Source organism: Pomacea canaliculata, linkage group LG11 (assembly GCF_003073045.1).
Source record: "Pomacea canaliculata isolate SZHN2017 linkage group LG11, ASM307304v1, whole genome shotgun sequence".
In the NCBI taxonomy this organism is placed as follows: Eukaryota; Metazoa; Mollusca; class Gastropoda; order Architaenioglossa; family Ampullariidae; genus Pomacea; species Pomacea canaliculata.
In genome coordinates this window covers 4,521,501-4,547,569 of record NC_037600.1, presented here as the reverse complement: position 1 = coordinate 4,547,569, position 26,069 = coordinate 4,521,501, and the positions used below count along the sequence as shown (strand labels likewise).

At 37.9% G+C, this 26,069-nt stretch overlaps 4 protein-coding genes and 1 long non-coding RNA gene across 6 annotated transcripts; 2 read left to right on the top strand and 3 right to left on the bottom strand.

The window, feature by feature from the left end:
• Nucleotides 1-59: 59 nt before the first annotated feature.
• Nucleotides 60-25,632, bottom strand: LOC112576042. Of its 2 annotated transcripts, none has more exons than XM_025258265.1 (6): nucleotides 25,533-25,632; nucleotides 2,521-2,602; nucleotides 1,751-1,860; nucleotides 1,072-1,236; nucleotides 718-764; nucleotides 60-253 (listed from the first exon to the last, which is right to left on the bottom strand). In XM_025258265.1, the coding sequence occupies exons 1-6, from the start codon at nucleotides 25,615-25,617 to the stop codon at nucleotides 188-190; spliced, it is 555 nt and encodes a 184-aa protein (XP_025114050.1). In that variant the 5' UTR covers nucleotides 25,618-25,632; the 3' UTR covers nucleotides 60-187. The 2 variants fall into 2 exon arrangements, with proteins under 2 accessions (XP_025114050.1, XP_025114051.1); XM_025258266.1 differs by lacking the exon at nucleotides 25,533-25,632 and adding an exon at nucleotides 3,150-3,348.
• Nucleotides 12,611-13,870, top strand: LOC112576046. Its single transcript, XR_003101740.1, has 2 exons — nucleotides 12,611-13,162; nucleotides 13,685-13,870. It is a non-coding gene; the product is annotated as an uncharacterized LOC112576046 (long non-coding RNA).
• Nucleotides 14,401-17,366, bottom strand: LOC112576043. The gene is made up of 6 exons (XM_025258267.1): nucleotides 17,298-17,366; nucleotides 16,943-17,005; nucleotides 16,367-16,607; nucleotides 15,869-15,978; nucleotides 15,544-15,652; nucleotides 14,401-14,478 (listed from the first exon to the last, which is right to left on the bottom strand). Exons 2-6 carry the CDS (start codon nucleotides 16,971-16,973, stop codon nucleotides 14,475-14,477), a joined length of 495 nt encoding a protein of 164 aa, XP_025114052.1. The 5' UTR covers nucleotides 16,974-17,005; nucleotides 17,298-17,366; the 3' UTR covers nucleotides 14,401-14,474.
• LOC112576044 lies at nucleotides 16,548-18,551 on the top strand. The gene is made up of 6 exons (XM_025258268.1): nucleotides 16,548-16,607; nucleotides 16,943-17,005; nucleotides 17,298-17,405; nucleotides 17,599-17,754; nucleotides 18,106-18,152; nucleotides 18,396-18,551. Exons 2-6 carry the CDS (start codon nucleotides 16,960-16,962, stop codon nucleotides 18,438-18,440), a joined length of 402 nt encoding a protein of 133 aa, XP_025114053.1. The 5' UTR covers nucleotides 16,548-16,607; nucleotides 16,943-16,959; the 3' UTR covers nucleotides 18,441-18,551.
• Nucleotides 20,023-23,296, bottom strand: LOC112576045. The gene is made up of 3 exons (XM_025258269.1): nucleotides 23,071-23,296; nucleotides 20,412-20,458; nucleotides 20,023-20,216 (listed from the first exon to the last, which is right to left on the bottom strand). Exons 1-3 carry the CDS (start codon nucleotides 23,279-23,281, stop codon nucleotides 20,169-20,171), a joined length of 306 nt encoding a protein of 101 aa, XP_025114054.1. The 5' UTR covers nucleotides 23,282-23,296; the 3' UTR covers nucleotides 20,023-20,168.
• Nucleotides 25,633-26,069: the final 437 nt, after the last annotated feature.

The window sequence follows — 26,069 nt, the reverse complement described above, 5'->3', positions numbered from 1 at the left end:
TTTTATTTAAACTCTCGGTCACACGGACATCTGTTTCAACAAATGAATTACAATCGTCAAAGGATCCAGAAACTGTTCATTTATTATTAAAAGTCGCTTCACCTTTCCAACACATCAGTTAAACGCACAGAGCTAAAAGCTACATCAACGTTTTAAACATTCAAACTGTTATTTGTCCTTCCTGCAGTTAGTGTTCTTCGTCAAATTGATGTCCGAAAGTGTGCTCCAGCTCCCTTACCAACTCTTTTTGAAACTGGCAACAGCAAAACATATCACTCAGTGTGGTCCAGCACAAAGCTTACATTACTTACATTAAATTTCTGGTTGTCTACAATATAGCTTATTCTATTTACATTACAAGTGATCTAGAATGTAGCTTACACTATTGACATTACATTACCGGTGGTCAAAAATAAAACTCATTTCTAATTTACTTTATCGGTCCTCCAAGCATTTACAAAGCATTACTTACATCGTAAGCATTAATATTTGCGTTCGTCTTTAATGTTACATTTATTTATAGTAAAGAATAAAGTCACATAGTTTAGAGGCTAAAGTCGATTATAATACTATGTCTAAGGCGCCTTCCATGATAACTCATTCCTGCAAAACAGTTTCTGGATGAGCAGGACAGTCTCTCTTCTACCACTACTACATTTTCTCATCTCTCACTCTCTTTCTCTCTCATCACTATTAAATAGCCGCTAATTCTGTTACCAGTGGGTAGGAGTGTTGATATTCCGAATACGGGATTTCACCGTTTCCTGAAAATATAAACCACATAACAAATGTTTGAAACTTTCTAATAATATAACAGCGACGTTTGAATGTTGAATGATGACAAGGACAGGGCACTCAATGGAAGAAAATTGACTTTTTGAGACCAGCAACCTACGACCCATTCAACCATCGAGAAAGTGTCCTGGGAAACTTGAGAAAAGCTAGAAATATATAATATTTATATTATATACTAGTCGTGCAGTAGATAGATATAGGTAGTCTGGTTCAATAAGACAGAATTTACCTTGATGTATACACAAGTTCTGTTACTGTTATTTTTAGTCTACTCACCGTCATGGTCTAGACGGCTAAACATGATGTGTGGAAGTTTTCGAGAAACTCTTTGGTCTACAGTTCCATCAAGCCTGTCGTAAAAGTTAAAGATGGCGATGGTTTTCTCTTTTAAGGTAGCTTCTTCAGCACCTGTAAACTCGTCATGACTCAAAAAATCATCCCCTGGAAAGAAAATTGTATGAAAAAAAGGTTTTAACAGAGTCGTCAAAAACATTTGTCATTCGGTCATCTTAAATGCTTTATAAACAGCAAATTTAGTCTGAAAACATCACAAATCGTTTTCTTACTTGAATACATCAAGTTTTAAAGGTAGATTCTGTTGTTTGGTTTTTTTTTATTTATTGAAAGTAGATACAAGCGTAAATGCACACAAGGTAGCAAATATAAGTAAATATAATTATCTCAATCTCAATACTTCTGCACTCACAGACATGCCTGTGTGTAGTTTACTCATACCATCATAACAAATAATTAATTCCAGAAATGTTTAAAATGTTTATGCAGACTTTTGTTTGTGTGCCTCATTCACTTACCTGGATACTATTAAGGAATCAGTAAAGAAAAAGCAGAAGCAATATTATCGCGGCAAAGACTTAGTAGAAGAGAAACGTTCATTAACGAAGTAATAATATTATCGATGATAATGACGACGATGACAGTAACCTACACAGCTTACCGTTTGTGTCGATGGAGTCAAAAAAAGAAAAGAATTCCTTCTCGTGCAGTATGCCATCGTGATCCTTGTCCAAATTTTTGAAAGTATCTTGAACAGCATCATGGGATACTCTGAAATCATCAGAAGTGCTGTTGGCGAAGATAATTGTCGAAGTGTGTGTGTGTGTGAGAGAGATAAATTAGTCGAAAGTATGAATGTATCGTTTGCAGGTTGCTAATAAGTTCACTGTAGGTAGAATCGTACCGTTAAAGCCCTGTCCTCATAAAAGAAATAAGCACGAATGGTAGAGAAAGTGTGATACCATTTGGTTGTCTTTTAATTTTCTACTGGACTGGTATACTTCTACACCTGCCGCCATGACAGCTGTGACATAACAGTTCACTTTGAGACACTGAGGATCTGTTGGTCTGACCTCCTGTCATGGATTTTCTTCAACATGCTACACACAGAGATGTGAAGACTGAGGAGCTAAGTTTTCTTGGGTCAGCCATGCTCAAGTCTTCTTTGCCATTATCAGCAAACTCTTCATAATGATTACATTTTCTGTGTTTTTAACAGTTTTTGTGAAAGTGCTTAGATCGATTTGAATTGGCAAGAAAGATGGTTGTATGTGTGATGTTTCTTCTTCTTGTCTGTCTGTCTGTCTGTCTGTCTGTCTGTCTGTCTGTCTGTCTGTCTGTCTGTCTGTCTGTCTGTCTGTCTGTCTGTCTGTCTGTCTGTCTGTCTGTCTGATAGTCGAATACTGTAAAAATCAAGTAGTAGAAGAGTACTTAAGAGCAGAAATTACAAGACCGGAGATGATAACAATCTTCAGGATGCTGTTTGGAGCTGTATCTGCCATATCTGCAATCACTAAAAAATTTCAATTTTCTTGAATTTCCTTATTGTATCATAATGTAGTTTAAAATATAATTTTCTTATTATCAAACATTTTAAAATGTTCTTAATGGACATTTTCTGAAAGGTTTCATAGAACCATGCAGTCTTATTCTTAACAAATTCTAAGAACAAGTCTTTGGTTGTATAAGAAAGCACAGTGTTGGGCCATTGAACCCGGTAACTGTGGTCCGAACTCCTACAAACCGACTGAAATATTTTTTTGATAATGCATAATATACAATAATTAATGAAAGTTTTTTTTTGTATGTTCGACACAAAATTAGACATCACTAAGTCACCCAATCACTCATGTGCGCACTATATTTAAAGATAAAACAATCAACATAATAATAAATAATTAATGTTGTCAAAAGAAATAGCTACACAGCCTCAGTGTTGGACTAGTGTGTGTTTGTGTGTTTGTGTGCGTGCAAGGCTGCAGTTGGTTTGAGTAGCATTAATATTCAACAACTTTGTTTCTGTTATCCACCTTTGTATTACAGTTGACATATCTACTTACCTGTCTACTGGGATACTTAGCTGGAGGTCTGTGTCGTGAGCCTGCGAGAAGCTGAGCTGAATGCAAGTGAATGTCGGTTGTTTCTAGTACGTTACCACGTGACATCTACAAGTTATCTGTCGCTCTGACTTCGAGATTACAAGTAAAATATGAAGCTGTCCCGGTATTTCATATTGGGTCTTTCAATGTTAGCAGACTGTTGCTAGTTTCAATACTTTCTGAGCGACAAGAAAGTGTAACATGTCAGAGATGATGTTGCATGCAATTTATTTCGACACTTTTACTAGGTTTCGATATCAACAAACTGAATAATTCACGCCAAAATAAGTTGATAAGCTTTAGGTGTATGACGCGCAACCCAAAGGGCAGAGCACTGAGAATGAGACATTTGTCTGAAATTTAAAAAAAAAGAGTAGCGGCCCCTAGTGTTATGGCCATTGCGGCGGCGGTATGGAATTTCTAAGGTTTTGTGACAGAGAAACATAATAGGAGTGTAGAGGACAAGTAACTTATTATCTGCGTTACTTTATACACCTTGAAAAGATTTTGACGTGAAAGAAAAAAAAAAAATGGAGATATTATTTACACTCTTGTAGGCCGCTGTCACATTTCTGAAATACTACCTTGCCTGTATTGATGTATTGTCTCACAGATGAAGTTTCAGATATCAGAGAAAAAAATCTGCTTGTGGGGTAGCTGATACGATTATAGACCGCCGCAGACTTGATAACATTAGGGCGGGTGTCGTGAGCTCCGGGGAATGAGCACGTGAAGAGGGTCAGAGGTTGCGATTACCGTTGTCTCGGACAAATCACACTCACGACACCTGTGCTAACTCACGCTGACATTTACTGAACATGCACACTTACACAACATTGCTAATCATACTTCACTTGAGTGCGAGCCCCCAATAACAAACACAAGGCAGTTGAGTGTGATAAAGAGATTATTAATAATCGAGAGTTTTCCAAATCACTTTACAATATACACTTTCAAATATTCCAACATATGGCTGTTCCCTAGGTGTTCTGTTATTTGTCTATCCCTAGTCCAGATATCTTGAGCCATTAATTAACAAGTAACACAGACTCGCCACTCCACACTAAGTCTCTTGCAACGTGGAGGGCCCTCTGATGTTGCTGACGTCCGAGAATCCGAGGGTTAACATAAGTTCTAAGGTGACGTAGCAAGCTAATAAATTAGTAATACTAACAACAACACTAATAATACTAACAACAACAAAAACAACAGCAGCAACAATTTGTTTCAATTAGCATAAAGTGTTTGATACCTGCTTGTTGATGGGGAGAGGCATTATAGTAGTGGTGGTGGTAGTAGTAGTAGTAATAATAATAATAATAATAATAATTGTAAACAGTATTAACGATGTAATATTTATTTTATCTTAGTTCTATTTTCAAAAGAACCATCAGCATGAACAAGAGAATGACAATCACTGAAGATTCTACGTAGCGACCACATGTCAAAAGTTTTTAATTTTCCGCCCCACCTCATCCACACACTAAACTCTAAAACTACATAACATTTTAGAAGTACAACTTGTATTTCTCCTCTGCTCTGGCTACCATTTCCGTGAGTCTCTCTTATGAAGCGGATAAGGCCAGAATCTCTTTTGCAATGGCAGCTTTCATCTGAAAAAAAACCAACAACATATAACTACAGGTGGTTAAACATCTAACTCGCATTACTTTTCTCAAATGTAGTTACGAGTGGTCAAGCATCTAACTCACTCAAATGACAGAGTGAAGGTCAGAGGTCACATAATCTAGAGGCTAGAGTTGAATGAGGTCAACGATATATGTGTGATATAGAGCACCTTTCCTGATACATCAGGTACCCATTCCTGCAAAGCAGCTGCTGAGTGGACAGAGGTCTTTATTAATCCTACTTTCTTTTTCTCTCTCTTTCTCTCCCCTTCCACATAACTATAAACCGATTTTATTACCAGTGGATAGGTCTGCATGAATTCTTCAAAGGGAATTTCACTGTCATCTGAAAACATAAAATATATAGAAGTATTTGAGATTTTTAAATCATATAACAACATTAATGTCAGAAATTTGAAAGTTAAAGGACTTTTTGCTTCCAAGCAATATGACAACTAAATGAGTAAATAGATCGATGTTGGCCGTGGACCTTAAGGTTCTGGACTATTTCTCGACTCTTGGTTCGGATCTGACCTCACCCCGCACACTGCCGCCCGGAACGGTTCCTACAGATATGTATTACTCAGGGTAGCATCTTAGAACACATCGCTCTGTTAGCGAATGAATTAATATACAAGGGAGGAAACTACTGGAACCTTCAGGAGTTCTTCCACTATAGATTACTTCCCTTTAACCGCTGAAACAGTCAACCATTTCTGCTGGTACAGAAAATTAAAATTTTTTCCTTGAAAGACTTCTTTCAACTGGTTTTTATGTGTCGGTAGCCTACTCACCGTTAAGGTCCAAATTGTCGAACACTTTGCTAGCAACTTCTCGAGATACTTTATTGTCATCCTCTCCATCTGTTTTGTCGTAAAATTTGAAGGAGCCCTGAAGTTTAGCTTGGGGTACATCGGCGGGTAGGTAAGCTTTGAATTCTTCGAGGCTCGCAAAGCCGTCACCTGCCAAAGAGATGTTTTTGTCGAACAGTTGTTGTGACCGTTGTTGTTTTGTATTTTCTCTTTTATTCCTTTTCACCAGCAAAAAAAAATTTTTACTTACATATATATATATAGAAATGTGCTACGTCCTGGTTTATGAAGATAATTTTTTTTTAGTATACATGCAGTGCTTTATATATACTTTGCATGGGATGATGATGATGATGATGATAATGATGATGATGATGACGACGATGACGACGAAGAAGAAGACGACAGCAGACCAGAAAGTTTACCGTTAGTGTCGATTCTGTTGAAGAATTCGGTCACTTCGTTCGTTCGCACCGTGCCGTCGTTATTCATGTCGAGACGTTTAAAACCACTGCGAATGTCATCCAGGGTCATTCTGAAAGTAAAGAAAACTTTGGTCATCATTTTATTTATAGATGGCCGCCCTTGGTACAAAGAATTTCGTCGACAGTCAGCGTCAACAGTGTTGATGTTGCTGGTGCTGGAGTTGGTGTGTGTGTGATACACCAGCTTTAAGCAAGTTATTGAGTGCAAAGTACTACTACTACAATTTCTAGCACATTTTTTTTAAATTTGTTAATCTGGCTACTCAAGAAAATATCTTTATGATTACCGATACAAGTTTTGAGTGAGATTTTCTTAATTTCCTACCCTTCCTTCTATATTTGGGCAGGGAGTATATCGCTTAACCAACTTGAAGAGGCTAGCATTTTAGTTTAATTTTTTCTGAGTTTTTTTTTCTGCAGTCATGCCTTTTATTGTAGTGCCCCTTGACTAATGAGCCACCACTATAACAGCCAGACTTCTTGGACTTAACTGTGACAGAGAGGAACTGTACTTTGTACAACTGTGAACTTCTCTTGGACTTCCCTGACCTGGCATCAGACATTAAACTCTTAATAAAGATTTAATATTTTGTGTTTTTAACAGAATTTTTAGGAAGTATATTGAACTCGTTTTGTATGTGTCGGAAAGTGCGCTGTACAAGAGAACTTCATCTTCAGTGAAGTGTAGATGCTTACCCACCAAGCACAGCGCCCAGAAGACCAAACAGACAACAACCTTCATGATGAACTGTGCAGCTTAGTCTGCAACAATATTTGTAGTTGTCAGCAAAGTGTAATCAAAGTTCTGTAATTTTCTCAAAGCCTCTGTTTTCATGTAGCTTGAAAAAGTAATTATTTTTCATCATATTGGCAAACATATTTTTCAATGTTACAAACATTTTTCAAAATGCATTACTTTTTGCAGGAATTAGTAACTTTTATTAACCAAAAGTCTGCTATGTGACAGAACCTTTTACTCGAACTTTCTCTGTGTGCATGTAAAAACTTTTCTGATCACCACCTTACATTAAACTTAATATATTTACTTACGTGTCTGCTGGGATATGTTCAGAGAAGTCTGTATTGTGAGTTCGAGAAGCGAGCTGAATGCTAGTGACTGTCAGTTGATCGTTGAACGTTAGAGCGTGACGTGTACAGGTTATCTGACGCTCTGACTCCAATGTTACGAGCACAAGATATGCTCCAGGCATATGGGTGTGTCATATTCAAAATAAGTTATAAGGTTTCGAATTAAATAAAAAGCTAAAAAAGAAAGAAATTGTGACAACGAGCAAAGAAGCCTGTCCCCGACAACTACTTATGTTTTTCTGTCACAAATCATGAATTGTTCGTTCTGTCAATATTCCATGCCGTCATAATATAAGGGGCCTCTACTCTCTTTTTTCATCGAATTTCCGACAACTTTTTCCTTCTCAGTGCTCTGCCCTTTGGTTGTTCCTCATGCGACTAAAGCATCTGTACTTATCTTGGCACTCAGCAAGTTGTGGCGTTACATTAGCAACATTTTGTTGACAGGTAAACACCCGACATCAAATAGCATGATACAATGTGCAGAATATAGTCTTTCGCTAGTCACCTTGACGTCAGAGTGTCAGATAACGTGTGCATGTCACGTGGTAACCAACAAGAAACAACTGATATTCACCTGCACTGAGCACAGCTTCTCGCAGACTCGAGATACAGACCTGATCGCACGTCTCCTAGCAACACGTATGTAAATGTCAACTGGAAAACAAACGTGGAAAAAAGTTTTGGTTAGACAACTGCCCTTAGAAACACGCACAAACACAGATATCTTGTAGATGTCACGTGGTAACGTACTAGAAACAACGACATTCACTTGCATTCAGCTCAGCTTCTCGCACGCTCACGACACAGACCTTCAGGTAAGTACTATATCCAGTAGACAGGTAAGTAGATATGTCAACTGTAATACAAGGGTAGATAACAGAAACAAAGTTGTTGAATATTAGTGCTACTCAGACCAACTGCAGCCTTGCACGCACATACACACATACACACACACACATACACACAAACACACAAACACACTAGTCCCAACACTGAGGCTGTGTAGCTATTTCGTTTGACAACATTAATTATTTTATTATGTGATTGATTATCTTTAAATATATTTGTGCGCATGAGTGATTGGTGACTTAGTGATGTCTAATTTTGTGTCGAACATACAAACACATTTTTTTCATTAATTATTGTATATTATGCATTATCAAAAAATATTTCAGTCGGTTTGTAGGAGTTCGGACACAGTTACCGCGTTCAATGGTCCTACACTGTACTTTCTTCTTGTAGAACAAAAGACTGTTTTTAGAACTTGTTAAGAATAAGACTGCATGGTTCTATGAAACCTTTCAGAAAATGTCAATTAAAAACATTTTAAAATGTTGATAATAAGAAAAAATTATATTTTAAACTACATATGATACAATAAGGAAATTCAAGAAAATTGAAATTTTTTAGTGATTGCAGATATGGCAGTTACAGCTCAAACAGCATCCTGAAGATTTGTTATCATCTCCGGTCTTGTAATTTCTGCTCTTAAGTATCTTACTACTTTTTTTACAGTATTCGACTATCAGACAGCAGACAGACACAACAAGACAGACAGACAGACAGATACAGACAGACAGACAGACAGACAGACAGACAGACAGACAGACAGACAGAAGACAGACAGACAGACAGACAGACAGAAAAGAAGAAGAAACATCACACATACAACCATCTTCCCTGCCAATTCAAATCGAGCTAAGCACTTTCACAAAAACTGTTAAAAACACAGAAAATGTAATCATTATGAAGATTTTTGCTGATAATGGCAAAAAGACCTGAGCATGGCTGACCCACGAAAACTTTGCTCTCTCAGTCTTCACATCTCTGTGTGTAGCATGTTGAAGAAAATCATGACAGGAGGTCAGACCAACAGATCCTCAGTGTTCAAAGTGAACTGTCATGTCACAGCTGTCATGGCGGCAGGTTAAAAGTATACTAGTCCAGTAGAAAATTAAAAGACAACAAATGGAATCACACTTTCTCTACATTCGTGCATATTTCTTTTGATGATGATGATGTAGTTTTATAGCGCGCCAGTATCCGCATCACAAAGAATGCGCTCAATGCATCTTTTTATGAGGACAGGACTTTAACAATTCTTGCTGCAATGAACTTATTATCAGCCTGCAAACGATGAACTCAGACTTTAGACTAATTTACCTCACCCACACACACACACACACACACACACAACACACAACACACACACACACACACACACACACACACACACACACACACACACACACACACACACACACACACACGCACACAACACACACGCACACACACACACACACACACACAACACACACCACACACACACACACGCCAACACACACACCACACACACACACACACCACACACACACACACACACAACACACCACACACACACACACAACACACACACGACCAGCACACACACACACACACACACACACACTATATTCTTACTAACGATCTTTCAAACAATAAAGTAACAACACAATGTTCTTATCGTTTCAGACTATCCGAGTCTGATATTCAGGTATGTTCAAAAAAAAATTCGGACAACGATCACGATAACATAGTGCGACTGAATGATTTAACGCAAATTTTCGACAAAACAGATAAAGACGGTAAGCTGTGTAGTTTTGCTGTTATCGTCCGTCATCATCATCGACTAATTTTACTACTTCGTTAATGAACGTTCTTCTTCTACAAGTCTTTTTACCGCAATAAAATTGCTTTCTGCTTTTTCTTTACTGAATTTTTTTTATAGTTTTCAATAAGTCAATGAGGCACACAAACAAAAGTCTGCATACATTTTTAACATTTCTGCAATTAATTTATTTGTTATGGTAAACTACACACAGGCATGTCTGTGAGTGCTGAAGTATTGTTATTGAGATAAATTTACTTATATTTGCTCTCTTGTATGCATTTACGCTGTGTTTTAATTAAAAAAATAAATTACCAAAATCTACCTTTTAAAAAAAACGATGTATTTAAGTAAGAAAACTGTTTGTGATGTTTTTGGACTAAATTTGCTGTTTCTAAAGCATTCAAGATGTCGGAGTGACAAATGTTCTTGTCGACAAAAGGTTAAAACTTTTATTTTGAAACACGTTTTCTTCGCAGGTGATCACTAATTTGACTAATATGAGTTTCTAGCTTGCTTCATCCCAACGAGGAAGGCACCGCCTTCTTTAACTTTTACGACAAGCTGGATGGAAAACAACTGCAGACCACAAGAGTTGCTCGATGCGTTTGCAGAGAAGATTCTTCAACATCTGGACAAAGACAGTGAGAGAAAAAAAGAACGGTAACAAATTTGTTTGCAACATCAAGGTAAATTCTTCTTATTGAACAAGACAAACTATATATGTCTACTAGAGGACTAATATATCAATAATATATATATACGAATAAACGATCACATGCTCCCTGGCAAAGGAAAATTAAAATAACTCCCACACTCCCTAACACAAACTAAAAACACAGCCTATAGGGGTCGACATACCTCCCTCTCATTTACAAATGATGAAAGTGTCAGCTGTGGGGCAACGCGAACCTTCGATGGTAATAGCGCTCTCTCGGGTTACTAAAATAGATTTTGACGTCACGCAGCAGAGCCATTATGGGATTGCTTTGCGGGCAAAACACTGCACGTTGTTCTTTCTGTTTACGCTACGGCGACTGGACAAGAGCGGCATTTGTTTATATTAATCTCTGAAACAATGTTGAAAACAGGAGAACCAGGCACTGCTGTTGGGGTTTATTAAATCGGACTCCATAATATCCAGAGCAGTTACCGGAGGGACGTTTTTATTCCATTTCCAAAGCCTTGTAAGACCAGTGACAAAATGACTCATGCAGGGCGAAAGACAACAGGCAAGTTCAAGACTGAGAAAGCAAAGCGCTGGCAGTTTTTATGTGGGCGATCTGATGTCCAAAATGTGGAGAAAATCAACCAGGAGCACATATATCTGCTCTACTGCATTTCGTGGTGGAAAGGCCCAACATCTGAGAACGACGAACCAATAGTAGTGCGACGCTTACAGACGAGGAAAGAACATCAAGCGACAGGGGGTAACAGGAGGTGACTCCAGCGCCAACGTGACGACCAACCCTGCACATTATCAACGAGACAAATGAGAAGAAAACTGGTCCATCCAGGCGTTTTACCCCAAAGAGAAACTGTTCATTACACTTCTGATGGGCTGCGAAAAGGACTTCCACTGAAAATGATTGCCTACATGTTTGACACATCTGAATCGTTTGAGAGCAATTTTTTGTCAGTTTATGTTCCTACACTTCAAGTCTATGAATGTCCCTATATTCCCAACAAAGGATATAGGTAAAAACATCTTTGCCAAGAGTGTTTAGACAGTTTAAAAATGTCAGATACTCTGTAGACTGCACACAATTCTTTTGTCAGACACCCAGGATTATGGGCAGCAAGGCAATGTGTATTCCACTTACAAGCACCATACCACAATGAAAGGACTGATTGCAGTCACCCCTAAAGGTGCTGCATGTTTTGTTGATATATTTGAGAAATGTGGCATTCTACAACACATTGAACAAGGAGATGTTTTGCTTGTGGACAAAGGGTTTAAAGTGTAGGATTTGCTTTTGTCGAGACCGGCTACTACTGTATAAAGATCCCTGCATTTCTAGGTAAGCGAGCTAGTCTGTCTGCAGAACAGGAGATGGATACAAGAAGGGTAGCCAAGGCACGAATTCATGTAGAACGCTTTAATGAAAGACTTAAAAAGTTCATGCTTCTCAGTAGAACTATCCCCTAAGCCTCAGTTGTGTTGCCTCCCAAATGGTTTTTCTTGGATGAAGTTTGGTAAATTTTCAGAGTAGCTTATGTATTTAAAAGCAAGTGAAATGATAATGTACCACATAGATTGGTCAAAGACAGAAATGTGGGAGTATTTTTTACCAAAAACAGACTGAACAGAATTTTTGGTGTTAAACTGATGGTCAACCTATCAATTCATTCAGGGGCATATGACAGAAAAGCATTGTAAATAAATCTGTATAGTAATTAATATTATAGGTTACAAGTACTGTTCTGCTTCATAGTAAACAAAGAGAAAAATAAAAAATCAAAACCGCATTTGTACACGTTCACGTTTTGTTTTTTGAACAATAAACTGCACAGCAACGCATTCGCTGCAAACGCTGGTGTAGTACATGTGGGAATATATTTGTCCGCTTTGAATTCCCAGAAGCCCTTGCGCGGCTAGATCGTGACGTCATCTGTGGAAAGCGCTATTCTCGTAGTACTCTTTGTCCGGTTGTCCTCCTCAGCTGACCAAGCCTGTCTTTTCCTTCACTTCATAAGTTTTCAAAGTACCCAGAAGTGTCCCCATTTCACAATGCAACAATTATTGGACAATCCTTCGACATGAAGTCTTTACAAGAAAAGATTGAACTTTAACCCCACGTGCTGACACAAGCACACAACATTAACATCAAGAGACTGGCACAGTGTCATCTGGCAGTGACACATACTGTCAAGACTTTTATCCAGGTTATCCTATTCATCAACAACTGGTCCTCACATCGTCTGCTTTACCCACTCGAGACATGAACCATGATATAAAGTCGTTAACTGAACTTTAACCCTAAGACTAAGCCCCTTGACATGAATTCTCACAATGCCCTTCACTAACTTTTCCCAAGTTTCCCAGGAGACTTTCTCGATGGTTGAATGGGTCGTAGGTTGCTGGTCTCGAAAATTCAATTTTGTTCCATTGAGAGTGTCCTGTCCTTGTTATCAATCACTGCAGTCTTTTAAAATTTAACGGTTTACTATAGTGAAAAAGAGTTAATATTCAAGATTCGACAAACGTCGCTGTTATATTATTAAAAAGTTCAAAACATTTGTTATGTGGTTTATATTTTCAGACAACGGTGAAATCCCGTATTCGGAATTCCAACACTCCTACCCACTGGTAACAGAATTAGCGGCTATTTAATAGTGATGAGAGAGAAAGAGAGTTAGAGATGAGAATATTTAATAGTAGAAGAAGAAGAAGAGAGACTGTCCTGCTCATCCAGAAGCTGTTCTACAGGAATGAGTTCTCATGGAAGGCGCCTTAGACATAGTTTATCACAATCAACTCTAGTCTCTGAACTGTGTAAACTCAAACATTTATAGTAAATGAATAAAATATCAAAGACCAATGAAAAATGTTAATATGTAAGATGCTAGTAATGCGAGTGAAATAGTGGACAACCCGTAAATTAAAATAAGAAATGTGAGTTTTATGTTTGACCACCCGTATTGTAATGTAAATAGTGTAAGCTATATATATATACTAGACCATCAGTAATGTAATATCAATAGTGTAAGCTATATATATATTAGACCACCTATAATGTAATGTAAATAGTGTCAGCTATAAGGTAGAAGACCAACAATGTAATGTAAGTTTGGTACTGGACCACTGGTTGATATGTTTTGCTGTTTCCAGTTCTACGCTGAAGTAATGAAGGAGAAGAGGGTCCTTGCTCACTGGTGAGAAGATCACAGAGTCGCTACCTGCAGGACACCACAAATACCAGTTGACAAGTTAATGTAGTTTTAGTTTTTTGCGTGTTACTGATGTGTTGTAAGGTGAAGCGACTTTCAATAATAAATAAACAGTTCCTGGATCCTTTGACGAATGTAATTCGTTTGTTGAAATTGATGTCGGTGTGACCGAGAGTTTAAATACAACAGTGAATGTCATTTTCTGAGGTTGAGATCGAATATATCCAGCGAGAACACCGGTATGAAAGTAGGGGGCATCTGTGAAGACTTGTTAAAACCTGGACTGGTTGACCTTTTAAAGCTTTCTAGTGTAAATAATCCATAGTAGAGCAATTCATTACTATTCTAATGCTTTCTTCCCTTCCTTCTTTATTTGTCTACGCACGCTACCTTTTTATGTAATATACTGAATTTATGAGTGGAAGGAGCAATATTTGTTTTCTTTTCTTCCCTATAAGAATCCAAGGAGATTCCTCGATAAAGACATGGAAATCGCTCTATATATATATATATTTCTTCTAAAGCCACTGCCTAATTTTAAAATGAGCTGAATGCAAGTGACTGTCAGTTGATCGTTGAACGTTACATCGTGACGTGTACAGGTTATCTGATGCTCTGACTTCAATGTTGCGAACAATAGCAAAAGTAAACAGACCAACACATGCGTACCGACTTACAGATCACTTTTGTTTATTTTATTGCACAACACCATAGAAGAATTGCAAAAGTGTTTAAAAATAATGAAAAAATATGCTTTGAGTGTCACAGACGTAGGTCTGAGAAAATAACTTGTACCTCTCTCGATCATAAGGACATCAGTCTCAACAATCAAATTCCAATCATCGAAGGAGCCTCGATTCGTTTGGTTTATTAAATATCCCTTTATTTTCCTTCATATCAGTTACATGCTTCATGAATATTTCGAAATCTCAAACAGAAACTTTTATTTGTCTCTTCCTCTGGGAGCCTGTCATCAGTCGGTTAAGACCTCCAATGCACGTGTCACTGCATCTTTAAACTGGTAAAACAAAATAATCACCCAGTGGTCAAACACATATCTTACATTATTAAAATTACATTAATGAGCAAAATATATAACTCACTTTACTTAATACCTATTAATGCTGGTATTATGCTGGTAATCCAGCACACACATATATATATCTCGCATTTTTTGCATGTTAAGTATCCTCCTCTTCTTCTTTTTTTCTACTATTTCTTTTTAATCATCACATTTTTTTTTCTTTTCTCACCCTTTTTCTCTCATTCCTTAAAAAAATATCAGTTAATTTTATTACCAATGGAAAGGTTTGCGTGAATTCCGTGTACGAGACTTCGCTGTCAACTGAAAATATTAAACATATAACAAATGTTATACATGTTCGAATCGTATAACAACAACTTATAATATGAGTGTTGTTTTTTTTTCTCATCAAGGGCAATCGGAAGTAAATTAACACTGCGGTGAATGATAACAAAGAAAGATTCTAATGACACTGTCATAGAAACAAAGATGACTTGGCGAGACCAGCAGCCGAGGGCCCATTCAACCAACGGGAAAGCGGTCTTCAAAAGCTTGGCAAAAGCTACAAAATGGCGCATGAAAATAAAGGTCAGAGGGCACAGTGTTGGGGTTAAGGTTTCGCGTTTCATTAAATGTTATGTCAAGGTGTCGAGTTGGTGAAGAAGATCATGTGACTTCAAGTTCTCCCACTTGTCTAGCAGTTCATAGTAAGTCTTTTATCGTACTCACAGTCATTGTCCAGACGAGCCAGTATGGCATCAGCAACTCCTCGACCTATTTTGAAATCTTTGATTCCATCGAACTTGTCGTAGAAGTGAAAGGCGACCTTGGGTATCTCGGGGTAGAGACCATCTATAAACTCCTGATAACTCAAAAAGCCATCGCCTGCAAACAAGATTTGTTGGGATAGAAATAGTTTTCATATTGTCGTCAATGACATTTGCCATTCTGTAAAATTTTCTATTAAAAAAAAAACCGGCCAGTTTTAGTCAAACAATTAATCTTGCTTTGGCTTTCCTGGAAACTACACCAGAATTAGTACAGAAAAGGCAGAAGCATGATGATGATGAGGAGGAGTAGGAGGAGGAGGGGGAAGCTTACCATTCAGGTCGTATTTGTCGAAATATTGAAATATGTCACTCAGCTTCAGTATGCCGTCTTGATCTTTGTCCAAACTTTGGAAAGTAACAAACAAATTTTCTTCGGCCAGTCTGGAGACATCAATACATTTCGTCGTTACTTTATTGTATTAGTGAAATTTTTTGTTATGGCGAATATTTTAGATATGATGTGTGAACACCACTTCTGGTGCTTCAGGAGTGTGTGTGTGAAAACACAAACATCCCAAGTTCTCTTTTCCTTGGATTTAAAAACCTCTGTTTAAATGTAGCTTGAAAAAGTATTTATTTTTCATATTGGCTAATATATTTTTTTCAATGTTACAAAAATTTTTCAAAATGCATTACTTTTTGCAGGAATTAGTAACTTTTATTGACCACAGGACTGCGATGTGACAGAACCTTTTACTCGAACTTTCTCTGTGTACATGTAAAAATTGTTTTCTGATCACCTTACATTACACTTAACATATTTACTTACGTGTCTGCTAGCAGATGTTCAGAGAAGTCTGTATTGTGAAAGTTCGAGAAGCAGAAGCGGAGCTGAATGCAAGTGACTGTCAGTTGATCGTTGAACGTTAGAGCGTGACGTGTACAGGTTATCTGACGCTCTGACTCCAATGTTACGAGGACAAGATATGCTCCACGAACATTCACTTGCACTGAGCCCAGCTTTTCGCTTGCTCGAGATACAGACCTGATCGCACGTCTCCTAGCAACACGTAAGTAAATGTCAACTGGAATACAAACGTGGAAAAAAACAAATAAAGGTGGCAAACCTTAGTTTTGGTTAGTACAACTTCATTAGAGAAGACACACACAAACAGAAACAAACACGTCTGAAAAACACAAAGTGGCCGAATGACATACTTTCCTCTTGCAAAACCATATAGTTCTCATAGTTCTCATTACAATTGCTTTTAATTACAATTGCGATTCGACAATTTTATCAACAAAATATTTTTAAATGAGATAATAAAAGCATGAGATGTAAATACCAATAAGAAAATACAAGACACCATCTGTTATTGGCTAATAATTGCAGATATCATTGCCGATTCAACTGGACACATCATGAAGGTTGTCATCCTTTTTGGTCTTCTGGTTACCGTGCTTGGGTAAACATCTGTTACATATTTTTACAAATCCTTTAAAACACAAAATGTTAAATAGTTGTAAAGAGTTTGACTGATAGTGGCAAAGACTTGAGCATGGTTGATCCAAAGAGAACTTGCGATGTTTGTGTTTTCTGCGGCAGTTAGATCCTTAGCAACATGTTAATGCTTGATAACACACATTCACTACTCTACCACCAGTATGGGTGTTCACACAGCATATCTTATATATTCGCCATAAGAAAAAATTTCACTAATACAATAAAGTAATTACGAAATGTATTGATGTCTCCAGACTGGCCGAAGAAAATTTGTTTGTTACTTTCCAAAGTTTGGACAAAGATCAAGACGGCATACTGAAGCTGAATGACATATTTCAATATTTCGACAACTACGACGTGAATGGTAACCCTCCTCCTCCTCCTCTTCCTCCTCCTCCTCCTCATCATCATCAAAGCAAAAAGCCAAAGCAAGATTAATTGTTTGGCCAAAACTGGCCGTTCTTTTTTTTTTTAGAAAATGTTAAAGATGTCAGAATGGCAAATGTCATTGACGACAATAAGAAGACTATTTCTTTCCCAACAAATCTTGTTTGCAGGCGATGGCTTTTTGAGTTATCAGGAGTTTATAGATGGTCTCTACCCCGAGGTACCCAAGGTCGCCTTTCATTTCTACGACAAGCTCGATGGAATCAAAGATGTCAAAATTGGTCGAGGAGTTGCTCATGCCATACTGGCTCGTCTGGACAATGACCGTGAGTACGATAAAAGACATACTGTGAACTATACTCGTGCATACATCCCCGAAATATTCTTTCTTATCGAAAAAACTAACAAAATATGTCTCCCGAAAACCCATTTTATATATATATATACACATAAAAACACAATATATATATATATATACTCACAAAGAAAGATCAAAAGCTCGATGGAACAATTAATTTAAAAAATCTCACGCTTCCCAACATGCTCCCCACGAAAAATGGGAATCTCTTGGAAGTTAACTAAAATTTAGTTTACATCACTAAGCCAACCCGTTGCTGTATGTTCATAGCCTACGATTCGAACTTGTATAACATTTGATATATGTTTAATATTTTCAGTTGACAGCGAAGTCTCGTACACGGAATTCACGCAAACCTTTCCATTGGTAATAAAATTAGCTGATATATTTTTGAGAAATGAGAGAAAAAGAGGGGAAAAGAAAAAATGTGATGATTAAGAAGAAACAGTAGCAAAAAAGAAGAAGAGGAGGATACTTAACATGCAAAAAATGCGATACATATGCTGCATTACCTATTAAGTAAAGTGAGTTACATATTTTACTCCTTAATGTAATTTTAATAATGTAAGATATGTGTTTGACCACTGGGTGATTATTTTGTTTTACCAGTTTAAAGATGCAGTGACACGTGCATTGGAGGTCTTAACCGACTGAAGACAGGCTCCCAAAGGAAGAAACAAATAAAAGTTTCTGTTTGATATTTCGAAACATTCATGAATCATGTAACTGATAAAAAGGAAAATAAAGGGATGTTTAATAAACCAAATGAATCGAGGCTACCTCGATGATTGTAATTCGATTGTTGAGACTCATGTCCTTATGATCGAGAGTGGGAAATTGTGATTGTTATTTTTTATGTTGAGAAGAAACAGAAGAAAAAATAGTAGGGAACATCTGAAAAGACTTGTTAAAACCTGTAAAGACCTGTAAACACATGTAAACTGTGGACACAAAGAAAACCAGTAAAAGCAATTTAACGGAATTTGTAGAGGCAGTCACCGTTTAACGAGCCGTTTGATTACACAACATTGTTAGTAGCAGAAACATTTACTTGCGCGCATGACCGAGCATTCCCATGATGCTTCTCACACCTATTCTGCCCAGGCCTCAAACTGTGAAAGTATCACATATTTATAGCCAGCTATATTTACACAATTATACACACACTCTTAATTATACACAATAATTTCATACACACACAAATTGTATCAGAAACGTGGCGAGGGAGAACAAACAGCTTCTCGAATGTTCAAGTGGTCAGTAAACAGACTTTTTTTTCGAACTCAAATAGACAAGTCGTCTTTGTTGATATTAATATTAAAGCTGGCGTTTTTATTATAATGATAATCTTAGTCACAGGCAATAAAGGACTGTCTTTAGCCTGGTACCGAACCTTTGACCTGCCAGAACGAGGACCACAGGGATTTTCTTATGACGGAAACCTTGCACATCCATTTCGTCCTCTGTAGTGTCTTCATCTCCGTCTTAACATCTGTACCTGTCCTTTCCCCCGCTGTCACTTCTCTATGTATCTATCAAGTATTCTGCGCAGGTTAGTTGCTTCATCATTAGCTGTGTACCTCGTTGTCATGCCAGACATAACCTTTTATTTCTCCTGTACTCCTCCCTCATTCATTTGTATCATGAACCCTCTTCCCAATTAACAAATGGAAAGTATTTTCTCAGACCTACATCTGTTAAAGTCAACGCATATTTTTTCATTGTTTTCAAAACCTTTTGCAAGTCTTCTAGGCTGTTGTGCAATAAAAGAAACAAAAGAAATCTGTAAGTCGGTCCGCATGTGTTGGTCTGTTTACTAAACACATTAACACATTAGGCAGTGCCTTTAGAAGAAATACAAAGAGAGAGAGAGAGATTTCAATGTCTTTATCGAGGAACCTCCTTGGTTTCTTGGAAGGGGAAAAAAATAAAACAAACATTGCTCCTACCACTCATCAATTCAGTATATTACATAAAAGGTAGCGTGCGTTAGCAAATAAAGAAATGAAGGAAGAAAGTATTGGTATATTAAGAAATTGTTCTGCTATGGATTACTTCCCATAGAAAGCTGTAAAAGGTCAACCAGTCCAGGTTTTAATAAGTCTTCACAGATGTCCCCTACTTTCATACCGGTGTTCTCGATGGATATGTTTGATCTCAGCCTCAGAAAATAACATTCACCATTTTATTTAAACTATTGGTCACACGGACATCAGTTTCAACAAACGAATTGCAATCGTCAAAGGATCCAGGAACTGTTTATTTATTATTAAAAGTCCCTTCACCTTTCAACACATCAGTAACACGCAAAAGGCTAAAACTACATCAACTTGTCAACTGGTATTTGTGGTGTCCTGCAGGTAGCGACTCTCTGTGATCTTCTCACCAGTGAGCAAGGACCCTCTTCTCCTTCATGACTTCAGCGTAGAACTGGAAACAGCAAAACATATCAACCAGTGGACCAGCACCAAGGCGCCTTCCATGAGAACTCATTCCTGTAAAACAGCTTCTGGATGAGCTGGACAGTCTCTCTTCTTCTACTTCTACTATTAAATATTCTCATCTCTCTCTCTCTCTCTCTCTCTTTCTCTCTCATCACTATTAAATAGCCGCTAATTCATTTACCAGTGGGTAGGAGTGTTGGAATTCCGAATACGGGATTTCACCGTTGTCTGAAAATATAAACCACATAACAAATGTTTTGAACTTTTTAATAATATAACAGCGACGTTTGTCGAATCTTGAATATTAACTCTTTTTCACTATAGTAAACCGTTAAATTTTAAAAGACTGCAGTGATTGATAACAAGGACAGGACACTCTCAATGGAACAAAATTGAATTTTCGAGACCAGCAACCTACGACCCATTCAAACCATCGAGAAAGTCTCCTGGGAAACTTGGGAAAAGTTAGTGAAGGGCATTGTGAGAATTCATGTCAAGGGGCTTAGTCTTAGGTTAAAGTTCAGTTAACGACTTTATATCATGGTTCATGTCTCGAGTGGGTAAAGCAGACGATGTGAGGACCAGTTGTTGATGAATAGGATAACCTGGATAAAAGTCTTGACAGTATGTGTCACTGCCAGATGACACTGTGCCAGTCTCTTGATGTTAATGTTGTGTGCTTGTGTCAGCACGTGGGGTTAAAGTTCAATCTTTTCTTGTAAAGACTTCATGTCGAAGGATTGTCCAATAATTGTTGCATTGTGAAATGGGGACACTTCGGGGTACTTTGAAAACTTATGAAGTGAAGGAAAAGACAGGCTTGGTCAGCTGAGGAGGACAACCGGACAAAGAGTACTACGAGAATAGCGCTTTCCACAGATGACGTCACGATCTAGCCGCGCAAGGGCTTCTGGGAATTCAAAGCGGACAAATATATTCCCACATGTACTACACCAGCGTTTGCAGCGAATGCGTTGCTGTGCAGTTTATTGTTCAAAAAAACAAAACGTGAACGTGTACAAATGCGGTTTTGATTTTTTATTTTTCTCTTTGTTTACTATGAAGCAGAACAGTACTTGTAACCTATAATATTAATTACTATACAGATTTATTTACAATGCTTTTCTGTCATATGCCCCTGAATGAATTGATAGGTTGACCATCAGTTTAACACCAAAAATTCTGTTCAGTCTGTTTTTGGTAAAAAATACTCCCACATTTCTGTCTTTGACCAATCTATGTGGTACATTATCATTTCACTTGCTTTTAAATACATAAGCTACTCTGAAAATTTACCAAACTTCATCCAAGAAAAACCATTTGGGAGGCAACACAACTGAGGCTTAGGGGGATAGTTCTACTGAGAAGCATGAACTTTTTAAGTCTTTCATTAAAGCGTTCTACATGAATTCGTGCCTTGGCTACCCTTCTTGTATCCATCTCCTGTTCTGCAGACAGACTAGCTCGCTTACCTAGAAATGCAGGGATCTTTATACAGTAGTAGCCGGTCTCGACAAAAGCAAATCCTACACTTTAAACCCTTTGTCCACAAGCAAAACATCTCCTTGTTCAATGTGTTGTAGAATGCCACATTTCTCAAATATATCAACAAAACATGCAGCACCTTTAGGGGTGACTGCAATCAGTCCTTTCATTGTGGTATGGTGCTTGTAAGTGGAATACACATTGCCTTGCTGCCCATAATCCTGGGTGTCTGACAAAAGAATTGTGTGCAGTCTACAGAGTATCTGACATTTTTAAACTGTCTAAACACTCTTGGCAAAGATGTTTTACCTATATCCTTTGTTGGGAATATAGGGACATTCATAGACTTGAAGTGTAGGAACATAAACTGACAAAAATTGCTCTCAAACGATTCAGATGTGTCAAACATGTAGGCAATCATTTTCAGTGGAAGTCCTTTTCGCAGCCTCAGAAGTGTAATGAACAGTTTCTCTTTTGGGGTAAAACGCCTGGATGGACCAGTTTTCTTCTCATTTGTCTCGTTGATAATGTGCAGGTTGGTCGCCACGTTGCGCTGGAGTCTACCTCCCTGTTACCTCCCTGTCGCTTGTGTTTCCTCGTCTGTAAGCGTCGCTACTATTGGTTCGTCGTTCTCAGATGTTGGGCCTTTTCCACCACGAAAATGCAGAGAGCAGATATATGTGCTCCTGGTTATTTTCTCCACATTTTGGACATCAGATCGCCCACATAAAAACTGCCAGCGCTTTGCTTTCTCAGTCTTGAACTTGCCCTGTTGTCTTTCCCCCTGCATGAGTCATTTTGTCACTGGTCTTACAAGGCTTTGGAAATGGAATAAAAAACGTCCCCTCCGGTAACTGCTCTGGATATCTGGAGTCCGATTTACATAAACCCCAACAGCAGTGCCTGGTTCCTCCTGTTTTCAACATTGTTTCAGAGATTAATATAAACAAATGCCGCTCTTTGTCAGTCGCCGTAGCGTAAACAGAAAGAACAACGTGCAGTGTTTGCCCGCAAAGCAATCCCATGATGCTCTGCTGCGTGACGTCAAAATCTATTTTTAGTAACCCGAGAGAGCGCTATTACCTCGAAGGTTTCGCGTTGCCCCACAGCTGACACTTTCATCATTGTAAATGAGAGGGAGGTATGTCGACCCCTATAGGCTGTGTTTTTAGTTTGTGTTAGGGAGTGGGAGTTATTTTAATTTCCTTTGCCAGGGAGCATGTGATCGTTTATCGTATATATATATTATTATATATTAGTCCTCTAGTAGACATATATAGTTTGTCTTGTTCAATAAGACAGAATTTACCTTGATGTGCAAACAAGTATTGTTACCGTTCTTTTTTTCTACTCACTGTCTTTGTCCAGATGTTGAAGAATCTTCTCTGCAACCACTCGAGCAACTCTGTGGTCTGCAGTTCCATCCAGCTTGTCGTAAAAGTTAAAGAAGGCGGTGCCTTCCTCGTTGGGATGAGCAGCTAGAAACTCATATTTAGTCAAATAGTGATCACCTGCGAAGAAAACGTGTTTCAAAATAAAAGTTTTAACCTTTGTCGACAAGAACATTTGTCACTCCGACATCTTGAATGCTTTAGAAACAGCAAATTTAGTCCAAAAACATCACAAACAGTTTTCTTACTTAAATACATCGTTTTTTTTTAAAAGGTAGATTTTGGTATTTATTTTTTTAATTAAACACAGGCGTAAATGCATACAAGAGAGCAAATATAAGTAAATTTATCTCAATAACAATACTTCAGCACTCACAGACATGCCTGTGTGTAGTTTACTCATAACAAATAATTAATTGCAGAAATGTTAAAAATGTATGCAGACTTTTGTTTGTGTGCCTCATTGACTTATCTGAAACTATAAAAAAAATTCAGTAAAGAAAAAGCAGAAGCAATTTTATTGCGGTAAAAGACTTTGTAGAAGAGAAACGTTCATTAACGAAGTAGTAAAATTATCGATGATGATGACGACGATAACAGCAAACTACACAGCTTACCGTCTTTATCTTTTGTCGAAAATTTGCGTTAAATCATTCAGTCGCACTATGTTATCGTGATCGTTGTCCGAATTTTTGAACATACCCTGAATATCAGACTCGGATAGTCTGAAACGATAAGAACATTGTGTTGTTACTTTATTGTTTGAAAGATCGTTAGTAAGAATATAGTGTGTGTGTGTGTGTGTGTGTGTGTGTGTGTGGCGTGTGTGTGTGTGTGTGTGTGCGTGTGTGTGTGTGTGTGTGTGTGTGTGCGTGTGTGTGTGTGTGTGTGTGTGTGTGTGTGTGTGCGTGTGTGTGTGTGCGTGTGTGTGTGTGTGTGTGTGTGTGTGTGCGTGTGTGTGTGTGCGTGTGTGTGTGTGTGTGTGTGTGTGTGTGTGTGTGTGTGTGTGTGTGTGTGTGTGTGTGTGTGTGTGTGTGTGTGTGTGTGTGTGTGTGTGTGTGTGTGTGAGGTAAATTAGTCTAAAGTCTGAGTTCATCGTTTGCAGGCTGATAATAAGTTCATTGCAGCAAGAATTGTTAAAGTCCTGTCCTCATAAAAGATGCATTGAGCGCATCTTTGTGATGCGGATACTGGCGCGCTATAAAACTACATCATCATCATCATCAAAAGAAATATGCACGAATGGTAGAGAAAGTGTGATACCATTTGGTTGTCTTTTAATTTTCTACTGGACTAGTATACTTCTTAACCTGCCGCCATGACAGCTGTGACATGACAGTTCACTTTGAGACACTGAGGATCTGTTGGTCTGACCTCCTGTCATGGATTTTCTTCAACATGCTACACACAGAGATGTGAAGACTGAGGAGCAAAGTTTTCGTGGGTCAGCCATGCTCAGGTCTTCTTTGCCATTATCAGCAAAATCTTCATAATGATTACATTTTCTGTGTTTTTAACAGTTTTTGTGAAAGTGCTTAGCTCGATTTGAATTGGCAGGGAAGATGGTTGTATGTGTGATGTTTCTTCTTCTTTTCTGTCTGTCTGTCTGTCTGTCTGTCTGTCTGTCTGTCTGTCTGTCTGTCTGTCTGTCTGTCTATCTGTCTGTCTGTCTGTCTGTTTGTCTGTCTGCCTGTCTGATAGTCGAATATTGTAAAAACCAAGTAGTAGAAGAGTACTTAAGAGCAGAAATTACAAGACCGGAGATGATAACAATCTTCAGGATGCTGTTTGGAGCTGTAACTGCCATATCTGCAATCACTAAAAAATTTCAATTTTCTTGAATTTCCTTATTGTATCATAATGTAGTTTAAAATATAATTTTTCTTATTATCAAACATTTTAAAATGTTTTTAATTGACATTTTCTGAAAGGTTTCATAGAACCATGCAGTCTTATTCTTAACAAGTTCTAAAAACAAGTCTTTTGTTCTACAAGAAGAAAGTACAGTGTAGGACCATTGAACCGCGGTAACTGTGGTCCGAACTCCTACAAACCGACTGAAATATTTTTTGATAATGCATAATATACAATAATTAATGAAAAAAAATGTGTTTGTATGTTCGACACAAAATTAGACATCACTAAGTCACCCAATCACTCATGCGCACAAATATATTTAAAGATAAATCAATCAACATAATAAAATAATTAATGTTGTCAAACGAAATAGCTACACAGCCTCAGTGTTGGACTAGTGTGTGTTTGTGTGTTTGTGTGTATGTGTGTATGTGTGTATGTGTGTATGTGTGCGTGCAAGGCTGCAGTTGGTCTGAGTAGCACTAATATTCAACAACTTTGTTTCTGTTATCTACCCTTGTATTACAGTTGACATATCTACTTACCTGTCTACTGGGATAAGTACTTACCTGAAGGTCTGTGTCGTGAGCGTGCGAGAAGCTGAGCTGAATGCAAGTGAATGTCGGTTGTTTCTAGTACGTTACCACGTGACATCTACAAGATATCTGTGTTTGTGCGTGTTTCTCTAAGGGCAGTTCGTCTAACCAAAACTTTTTTCCACGTTTGTTTTCCAGTTGACATTTACATACGTGTTGCTAGGAGACGTGCGATCAGGTCTGTATCTCGAGTCTGCGAGAAGCTGTGCTCAGTGCAGGTGAATATCAGTTGTTTCTTGTTGGTTACCACGTGACATGCACACGTTATCTGACACTCTGACGTCAAGGTGACTAGCGAAAGACTATATTCTGCACATTGTATCATGCTATTTGATGTCGGGTGTTTACCTGTCAACAAAATGTTGCTAATGTAACGCCACAACTTGCTGAGTGCCAAGATAAGTACAGATGCTTTAGTCGCATGAGGAACAACCAAAGGGCAGAGCACTGAGAAGGAAAAAGTTGTCGGAAATTCGATGAAAAAAGAGAGTAGAGGCCCCTTATATTATG

Coding starts and splice junctions, on each gene's coding strand:
- LOC112576044 (XM_025258268.1), top strand. CDS start 16,960: ATGAAGGTTGTCATCCTTTTTGGTCTTCTGGTTACCGTGCTTGGGT. Junction 17,406..17,598: donor CGACAACTACGACGTGAATG/GTAACCCTCCTC, acceptor TCTTGTTTGCAG/GCGATGGCTTTTTGAGTTAT. Junction 17,755..18,105: donor GGCTCGTCTGGACAATGACC/GTGAGTACGATA, acceptor TAATATTTTCAG/TTGACAGCGAAGTCTCGTAC.
- LOC112576042 (XM_025258265.1), bottom strand. CDS start 25,617: ATGTCACGTGGTAACGTACTAGAAACAACCGACATTCACTTGCATTCA. Junction 2,603..25,532: donor CTCACGACACAGACCTTCAG/GTAAGTACTTAT, acceptor GAAATTTTTTAG/TGATTGCAGATATGGCAGAT. Junction 765..1,071: donor TAGCCGTCTAGACCATGACG/GTGAGTAGACTA, acceptor TTATATTTTCAG/GAAACGGTGAAATCCCGTAT.
- LOC112576043 (XM_025258267.1), bottom strand. CDS start 16,973: ATGACAACCTTCATGATGTGTCCAGTTGAAT. Junction 16,608..16,942: donor CATGATGTGTCCAGTTGAAT/CGGCAATGATAT, acceptor ACATTTACTTAC/GTGTTGCTAGGAGACGTGCG. Junction 15,979..16,366: donor GAACATCTGCTAGCAGACAC/GTAAGTAAATAT, acceptor TGATGTCTCCAG/ACTGGCCGAAGAAAATTTGT.
- LOC112576045 (XM_025258269.1), bottom strand. CDS start 23,281: ATGTTCTTGTCGACAAAGGTTAAAACTTTTATTTTGAAACACGTTTTC. Junction 20,459..23,070: donor TCAACATCTGGACAAAGACA/GTGAGTAGAAAA, acceptor TTATATTTTCAG/ACAACGGTGAAATCCCGTAT. Junction 20,217..20,411: donor TCCAACACTCCTACCCACTG/GTAAATGAATTA, acceptor TGCTGTTTCCAG/TTCTACGCTGAAGTCATGAA.